The sequence below is a fragment of the Microcebus murinus genome, unplaced genomic scaffold, assembly GCF_040939455.1.
Source record: "Microcebus murinus isolate Inina unplaced genomic scaffold, M.murinus_Inina_mat1.0 scaf004_hap2_Mmur4.0, whole genome shotgun sequence".
NCBI lineage: Eukaryota > Metazoa > Chordata > Mammalia > Primates > Cheirogaleidae > Microcebus > Microcebus murinus.
Window position 1 is genome coordinate 483,627 of NW_027438950.1, and position 10,028 is coordinate 493,654.

A 10,028-nucleotide genomic window follows, 5' to 3' on the forward strand; every position below is an offset into this window, starting at 1 on the left:
TAATCCTAGCACTCTGGGAAGCTAAGGCAGGAGGATCACTCAATGTCAGGAGTTTGAAACCAGCCTGAGCAAGAGCAAGACTGTGTCTGTACTAAAAGTAGAAAGAAATTAATCAGCCAAATAAAAATATATAGATAAATCAGCAGGGCATTGTGGCATATGGTTGTAATCCCAGCTAATAGGGAAGCTAAGGCAGAAGGATTGCTTGAGCCCAAGAGTTTGAGGTTGCAGTGAGCTAGGCTGATGCCATGGCACTCTAGCCTGGGCAACAGAGTGAGAGTGCTGTTTTTGTCATTCCACCTGTCATTCATAAACAAGGGAACTCTGATATTTACCAACAGATTAATAATGCAGCACAGAACAGGAAAGGGGCTTTAACAATTTTATTTGAAGCTAAAGTCGCCTGGACTTCCTGGTGCTGATGATTATGTTATGAAAGAGACTAAAGATGTATGTGGTGCTCACTGTCTCCCCTCTGGCCACTGTGAACATAGAAAGCAGGATTGTATCCAAAATCACTAATGAAATTTTCAATCAAAAAGCAGCTATGATCCATGAGATTCCTCTAGAGAGAATTACCGAATCGTTTGTCAAAGTTAGATGATTAAAATGAGAACTGTGCACTGTGTACTACACCCACTAAAATAAAGGATGATAAAGTCATGTAAAATAAATTCTCTAGATTGAAATATCAGATAAATAGTATTCCAAATATTTTAAATACACAGAAATAATTCTATTATATTGTAACCCTGAAAATACACACTCATAAGTAGATTCTAGATGGATGCATATGTTGTACTATAAGTACTTTATAGAAAATTAAATTCAAACTTCTTTATTTACCCAAATTCTCTATTATGAGATTGCCAGATTCTCATGTTTCTTTATATAGTACTTACTGTATGCATCACACACTTATTTATGCTTTACTTATTGAAATTATTTTCATATTTATGGCATTATATGTTAGGATCTAATAACAGTTTGCTTTTACAAAGCAAACAATACTGAGTTCTTGATTTAATCCTCTGGCATTCAGAATTGTATATCTGTCTTTGTTCTTAAGGCTCTTACTTTAAGCTTAGGATTCTGAATCTCTCTAATCTTAATTAAGTAATCAGAATACTGCATGTATAGCCAATAAATTCCCTCAAATTCTATAGTTAAATGTTTTTCACCAAATTAAATTAATTCTACAATTCTCATCAGAACCTTTAAAGTATTATGTGAACTCTCAGCAGGTGAGTACAACAGTGAGAATATTGTAGCCCAAGTGCAGGCAGAAAAAAGAATGGCATAGATACATTTGTAGAAAGAAATGAAGATAAAAAGAGACCAAAAAAAAAAAAAAAAACAAAAACACTGGAAATAAGAAATGAAAGAAGCTGAATTCCCACTGATAAATTCTGAGAGTTGTTTGTTCTGCAGGTCTTATCACTCCACATGAAAATCAGTGACGTTTTTCACCCTGGACATTTCAATCTCTTACCTGGAGCCGCAATTAAATTTTATAAAAATCATTCTTATAATTGCAGAGTAGGTCATATATACAATAAATACAAACTTTCAATTAATAAAATAATATATTAAGCCTAGCATGAGTAATAACCGTGTAAGAACAGAAGATAGGCATGGGCAGGTTCTGAATTAGAGACTTTAGAATTTTAAACAAATTCATTCAACATAAAGCAAAAAAAATTGCTCTCAGAGTCTGTGGAGTTTGCTAGTGTATTCTGAACAATTATGAAATTAACTATTTTTCTCAATATTTCTACTTTTCTTTTCAAAATAAGTATACATCCATATTCACTCAAACATAATTACTTACTCTATAAATCTACTGCAACCAAAGTTCATCTTATACGTGATGCATTTGTGTATTTGATTCAGTATAAATAAAAAAGTGTGTTTATTTCTGTTTAACTGGCCAGCCGGGTGGCATGTTGAAAGAAAAACGTAGCATAAAATGTAACAAGTACTCATTCAGTGTTCAGAAATATATGGCTTTTCATTAAGTGGACAAACTTTATTATAAGCATTACAGTGACAATGAATTATAAAAATAATAAAAAATAAAACTTGTGGGAACATTATTCTTCAAAGAATTAGAAATTTGAAGCCACTGAAAAAAAGATCACAAACGATTTAATTTTACTGTGTAACCCAATAGTACATTTTTACAATCCATTGCCTCCAACTTTGAGTAACATGGAATAGGTTAATGTTGGTAACAAACTAACAGTTCATTCAATCTACAACACGTTTGACACAACAAAAACCTTTTTTAATTTAATAAAACAAATTAGGTTTACATGTAATCTAAAAATATTTAAAAATTCACTGTTTCATTATTTGAATGTACAATTAGTAAAACAAATTATTTGTAATATTGTCATTGTTTTATTCTGATTTTAATGAGAAGGATATTAATCTGTATACCTACATCATATATCACTTGAAATACTGTTTGTTAGAAGTCTACCACACAGCACCTCTCCATTTCATACATCTTACATTTCAGTGATTTTAGTTTTCTATGGAAAAGTATATGAATGATATGTACTTAATACACAAAGAATTCTAATAACTGTGATGTAGCTGTCATTAACCATAGACATTCACATACACACTAAAAATGAAGCATAGCATCTACTGTTTTTAAAGTTGAATAACATCAGTATTTCCTTGTCAAAGGTTGCAAAAAAATTATAATTTATTGCATTTGCATCCCACCCTGATGAGAAAGTATATTTTACACATCATTATAATTTTCAAAAAATCTCTCGTTTTTAAAGCTGATATAAAAAAATTTATCTAACTATTTTAACAGAGTTATTCTCTATACTCAACAACCTGGTTTAAAGAAATGTTTAAATGTGTTAGTGCCTCAGCACATTTTCCTGTGAGTCCTCTGATATCTCTTTAGACTTAATATTGATTATATGTGTTCTGAAATTTATTATATCTGTAAAGGAGTTTTAAGTATCAGTTCTTTGTTGTTCTCTAAGGTATACCTTTTTCATAAATATTTGTTCACATTCATTATATTTGTAAGGTTTCTATCTATGAAAATTTTTGTGATATTGAGCAATGTTTCAGAAAATATTGGAGAATTAATTTCAGTGAAAGTTCTCCCATGTCTAATAAAATCTCTGTCATAACTCAAGATATTGTTGGCACTCTACATTATTATTGTTTATATAAGTACTGTTGTGCATTTTAAAGCTAATATTTTGGGAAAGTACTTCCAAAGTCATTGCATTTATCTCACTTATATCTAGTATGATTTCTTTGATGATGAATAAGATTGGAGCAGTTATTAAAGACTGTCACAATTTTCATTTATACAATTTTTTTCTGTTATGAACTCTTTCATATAGATTAAGGTGTGAGCACTGGATAGAAGCTTCGCCACAATCCTCAAATTTGTAGGGCTTCTCTCCATTATGATTTCTTTTATGAAGAGTAAGTGTTGAGCACCGGGTAAAGGCTTTGCCACATTCCTCACATTTGTAGGGTTTCTCTCCTGTATGAATTCGTTTATGTCGATTGACATGTCCAATCTTGTTAAAGGCTTTGCCACATTCTTCACATTTGTAGGGTTTCTCTCCACTGTGAATTCTTTTATGTTCAGTAAGGTGTGTGCTCTGGGTAAAGGCTTTGCCACATTCTTCACATTTGTAGGGGTTCTCTTCACTATGAATTCTTTTATGTTGTGTAAGTTCACTGCACCGGGTAAAGGCTTTGCCACATTCCTCACATTTGTAGGGTTTCTCTCCACTATGAATTCGTTTATGTCGATTGAGGTCTCCATTCTTGATAAAGGCTTTGCCACATTCTTCACATTGGAATGGTTTCTCTCCACTATGAATCCTTTTATGTTCAGTAAGGTGTGTGCTGTGGGTAAAGGCTTTGCCACATTCTTCACATTTGTGGGGTTTCTCTCCACTATGAATTCTTTTATGTAGAGTAAGGGTTGAGCACCAGGTAAAGGCTTTGCTACATAACTCACATTTGTAGGGTTTCTCTCCTGTGTGAATTCGTTTATGTCGATGGACATGTTCAATCTTGTTAAAGGCTTTGCCACATTCTTCACATTTGTAGGGTTTCTCTCCAGTATGAATTCTTTTGTGTAGAGTAAGGGTTGAGCACCGGGTAAAGGCTTTGCCACATTCTTCACATTTGTAGGGTTTCTCTCCTGTATGAATTCGTTTATGTCGATGGACATGTCCAATGTTGTTAAAGGCTTTGCCACATTCCTCACATTTGTAGGGTTTCTCTCCACTATGAATTCTTTTGTGTTCAGTAAGATATGTGCTCTGGGTAAAGGCCTTGCCACATTCTTCACATTTGTAGGGTTTCTCTCCACTATGAATTCTTTTATGTTGTGTAAGTTTTGTGCACTGGGTAAAGGCCTTGCCACATTCTTCACATTTGTATGGTTTCTCTCCAGTATGAATTATTTTATGTAGAGTTAGTGTTGAGCACTAGGTAAAGGCTTTGCCACATTCTTCACATTTGTAGGGTTTGTCTCCTGTATGAATTCGTTTATGTCGATTGAGGTCTCCAATCTTGATAAAGCCTTTGCCACATTCTTCGCATTTGTAGGGTTTCTCTCCACTGTGAATTCTTTTATGTTGAGTAAGGTGTGTGCTCTGGGTAAAGGCTTTGCCACATTCTTCACATTTGTATGTTTTCTCTCCATTATGAATTCTTTTATATTGAGTAAGGATTGAGCAATGGGTAAAAGCTTTGCTACATTCTTCACATTTGTAGGGTTTCTCTCCTTTGTGAATTCTCCTATGTATAGTGAGATTTGTGTAGCAGTTAAAGGGTTTTCCACATTCTTCACACTTGCTGGGTTTGTCTATAGTGTGAAATTTCCTATGTCCAAGAACTTTTAAGCTGTGCATAAAAGGTTTGCCATATTCATTATGTTTGAAACTTTTCTCTCCAGTATGTCTTATCTTAGGTTTATTTAGATTTGAGGACTTGCTAAACATTTTTATACATTTATAACCTTTCAAGATTTTCCTATTGTTACCTGACAAACATTGCATAAGACCATCATAACCTACTTTCTGCCTCTTACACTCATCAACACTCTCCCAGTCTTTTCTTAAAAGTACATTTTCCTGGTCAGAGCTTCCGTATAGTCTTATTACTGATATCTGGAATGAATGTTTTATGCCCTGCTCTGGCATTGGGTCTTCAGTGCAATGGGAAGAGATTTCTGAAAGAAATGAAAATAACAAAGTATCTCACTAGTTATACTTATGTAAATATACTTCATAATTTTAACATACAAAACTATAACAAGCACATTAGCAAGAAAGTGCAATAGAATACCATAGTCTTACTTCCATCATAGATGTATGACCTTCAAAATATATTTGCAAACATGATTCATTGAGAAGTCATAAGTGATAATATTTCATGGCACCCCAGATGAGTATGACACCAAGAACCATATGGAAGGGGAAGGAACATTTGTTATATTTACCCAGCAAAACTCTTCCGCCCCACTATACAGAGTTCTCACTTTAGCAGTAAAATTCCATTTCCTGGATTCCCTTTCAAAAGAGACTCAAACCAATGGCACATGTGTCCATACCTCTGGTTTTTGATGGCCTTTGAATGTCTGGTTTCTATCTTCCAAGACAATTACATAACATTCTGGGAAAGATATGCACATATCAAAAATAAAATTCTGCAGTATTATATTGATGGTGCAAAAACATTTAATTATGCTATCAAATTTGAAAGACAAAGTAAAAATGATCATTCCCACATGTTAATTGACATAATGTAAAGAGACATAATTACTGACATCTATATCATGAAGTTGAGGGCAGATATAAATATTATGAATTTTTATGTACAATTGAAGTTAAGTAGTCACGAGTTTAACATAAGTTGCAACTTCAAAATTTTAGGTAATTCTCACAGTGAACACCAGAAAAATGTTTAAAGCAATACACAAATGAAGGTGGCCACAGAAGCAAAATATATCACTAAAATTCAGTGAGGTGGAATGAGGAGAAAAGGAGTGGAAAGAAAGACTAAATAGTGACAAAAGTTAAATAAACAATTAATATTAGGGCAATTTTGAATCCGTCCCTTTTAGACAATTATGCAAATATTTATGTACTAGTATTTCTACTCAGAAGACACAGTTAAATAAAGAAATTAAAAAGTCCAACTCTATTCTCTCTAAAGAGACTTGACTTCATACCTGGTGAAAGCAATAGACAAAAAGTGACAGGAAATAACAAGACATACCATGAAAATGCTCAGCATACAAGAGCAGTGGAGTTCAAAATTATATTAGGCACATTACTTTTGAAGTGCAAAATGTTATAGTTTATAAAATATACTTTAAGTCAAAACTGCCACAAGAGATAAACAAGGACATTTAATATAAAAATAGGTCTTTCACTGAGAACCCTTTAAATATAATAGATATATCTGATATCTATCTATATCTCACATAAAGGTTCTCAAATATATAAAAAGCATTGACACAATTGAAGCAAGAAATGGACATAAAAATAATAGGATAGCATGGTATTCCACTTTCAATACTAATAAAGACAGTCAAATTACTAGTAAGAAAACAGGAGATTTGAAAAGACTAGAGAGCAACAAGACCTCACACATATATAGAGAACACTCTGCGAAATAATAACAGAATATACAATATTCTTGATAGCTCATAAAAATTCTTCCTACAAAATCTACCTGTTCAGACACAAAACATGTCTTAACCAATATTTGAAAATTGAAATTTTACACAATTTCTGATCAGAATGAAATGAAACTGTAGATAAGTGACACAAAAAACACAGAGAAATTCAAAAGCATAGGAAAATAAACAACATACTCTTGTACATGTTCTTGTTCAAGGGAAGACGACCTAATGTTGTGAAGATGTCCAAAGTGATCTACAGATTAAATACAATTCCTTTCAAATTCTCAATTTCATTTTTTCAAAAATCTAAATAGCAAACCCCAAAATAATATGAAATCTCAAGAGACCACAAAGATGTGAACAATCACCAAAAAGAGAAGCAATGCTATAGGTACCACACTTACCCATTTTAAAACTTTAAAAATGTATACTTTGGAGTACTATTCAGCTATAAGAAACAACACTAATAGAGCACCTCTTGTAATATCCTGGATAGAACTGAACCCCATTATCCTAAGTGAAGTATCCCAAGAATGGAAAAATAAGCACCACATGTACTCACCAGCAAATTGGTTTCACTGATCAACACCTAAGTGGACATATAGGAATAACATTTATTGGGTGTCGGGCACGTAGGAGGGGGAGGAGGGGATGGGTATATACAAACATAACGAGTTTGATGTGCACCATCTGGGCATGGACACACTTAAAACTCTGACTCCGGGGTGAAGGCAACACACATAACCTAAACATTTCTACCCCCATGATATGCTGAAATAAAAATAGAAAAATAAAAAAAAAGATACAGTAGTCAAAGAAGTTATCTAATGGAAGAGACACCTGGACCAATGAACGAGAAAGAAACACAAATAAGCTCTTGCATATATTGTAAAATAAAGAGTTATATTCATATGCATATTTATTTCACCATAATTCACAAAAGTCAGTGGATAATAGCAACCCAAACTGCCTTTGCCAAATGAACAGATAAATACTACTTGAAATGTAGAAATAATGGATTATTTCTCAGCTTAAGAAAAAACAGATTCTCTAATAACATCCACAATATAGATAAACCTCGATGACAATATGCTTAATGAAACCTCAGTCACAATAAGACAGATGTATTTTGATTGTATGGATAGGATATTTCTAAGCTGTTACACTGCTAGGAACAGAAAACATAATGCTTTTTGTCAGCAGTTAGGCAATGGGCAAAACAGGTAGTTTTCTCATGTGTACTGAAATTCAAATTTACTTAGTACATACATTCCAGACAATATAGTACATGATGATGTAAATATAGCTCACATGACTGATGTTAACAACTAAAAGTAATTAAGCTTTCATTTTTGTGATTTTACAATAATTAAAATAAAAAGAATATCTTAAAGAGATACAGAGATGAACTTTTCAAAACTTTCTTACATATTACAAAATTGTTTTTTTAATTTCAAAATATTATGGGAGTGAATCATTTAGAATATGTAGGTTGCTTTTGCATCGACTGATCAGAGCTACAACTGTGCCCATCCACAGATCGTGTGTACCACACTCATTAGGAGTGGATTTTCCCAACACCTTCTCCCCCTTTCAACAGCCCAATACCCACTGAAATTTACTTCCATTTGTTCACATATGTGTTGATCGATTGGTAACAATTTGATAGGGACTATTTGGGGTGCTTGTTTTTCCATTCTTGTGATAGTTTACTTTAAAGATAGGCCTCCAGCACAATGAAGGATAATATAGAAGGGTGTCATTTAGCCACTGAATTTGAGGCTCCGTAGTACTCCATGGTATACATATATCACATTTTATATTTATTTATAGATATATTTATATTAATGTATTTATAAGTACTAAGGATGTTTCTACCTCTTTGCAATTGTAAATTTTGATGTTATAAACATTCAAGTGCAGATGTATTTATTATAGGATGATGTTTTTTCATTGGTTAGATAGCAAGTAGTGGGATTTCTGGATCAAATGGATGTTCTAAATTTAGTACTTTCCTGTGTCTCCATATAACTTTCCAGAGAGATTGTACCAGTTTGCAGTCCCACTAGTAGTATATAAGTCTTCCTACCTCTCTATATCCACACCTACACTTACTTTGGGCTTATTGATAAAAGCCATTTTCACTGGAGTAGAGAGATATCTCGCTTTGGTTTTCATTTGCATTTCCTTGATGAATAGAGATATACACACTTTTTTCATATGCTTCTTGGCCATAGTACATGTCCTTTTTCAAACTTTCTGTTCATATATTGGCACGCTTTTAATCAGGTTGTTTGATTATATCTTACTGAGTTCCTGGACTTATGTATAAATTCTAGCTATTAGCAATATATTGAATATATAGCATGCAAATATTTTCTCCCATTCTCTAGGTTGTCTGCTTGCTCTAGTTATACTTTTAATGGCTGTGTAGGAACTTTTTAGTATGGTGAGGCCTGATTTATTTATTTTTGTTGGTGGTGTGATTGATTTGGGGGTATTCTTCCTAAATTTTTTGTCTAGGCTTAAGTATGTAAGAGCATTTTCAACAGTTTCTTCTAAAATTCTATGGTTTTATGCCATAGGATAAAGTCTTTCATCCATTGTGAGTTGATTTTTGTGAGAGATGAGAGGTGTGGATCCTGTTTCACTCTTCTACATGTGGCTATCCAATTTTCACTGGACCATTTATTCAAAAGGGATTTCTTTCCCCTGTACACGCTCTTGTCTGCTATTCCATGGCTATATGAGGATGGTTTTATATCTGTGATCTCAGTTCTGTTCCTTTGTTCTATTTCCTGTTCTTGTGACAATGCCATGCTGTTTTGGTTACGATAGCTTGTACTATAGCTGAAAGTCTAGTAAACGGATGCCTCTCAATTTGTTCATGTTCCTCAGTGTCGTTTTTGTTTTATGGGGCTTTCTCTTGTACCATATGAAGTATAGAATTACATTTCTAAATCTGTAAACAATGATGTTATTAGTTTAACACAAATTGTATTCAATCTGTAGATTACTTTGGGTAGTATAGATATTCTAACAATGTTGATTTTGCCTATCTTTGACCATGGGATGCTTTTCCGTATGTTTCTATTCTCTTCTATTTCCTTCCTCAGTGTTTTATAATTCTCCCTGTAGAAGTCCTTCTCATCCTTAGTAAATATATTCCTAAGTATTTCATTTGCTTTGTTTCAATTATGAAAGCATCTTTGATTTGGTTCTCAGTTTCACAGTTGTTGGCCTATGAGAAAGTTCCTGATTTGTGTACATTGACTTTGTAACCTGAGACTTTGCTGAACTTATTTATCAACTCCAGTAGCTTTTGGCAGACTCT

At 33.2% G+C, this 10,028-nt stretch overlaps 1 protein-coding gene across 1 annotated transcript; it reads right to left on the reverse strand.

Annotated features, from left to right (window-relative positions):
- Positions 1 to 3,341: 3,341 nt before the first annotated feature.
- On the reverse strand, positions 3,342 to 8,833 carry LOC142866372 (uncharacterized). Its single transcript, XM_075999745.1, is given in 2 exon segments — positions 3,342 to 4,800; positions 8,784 to 8,833. Coding segments are annotated over 2 exon segments (1,509 nt in total).
- Positions 8,834 to 10,028: the final 1,195 nt, after the last annotated feature.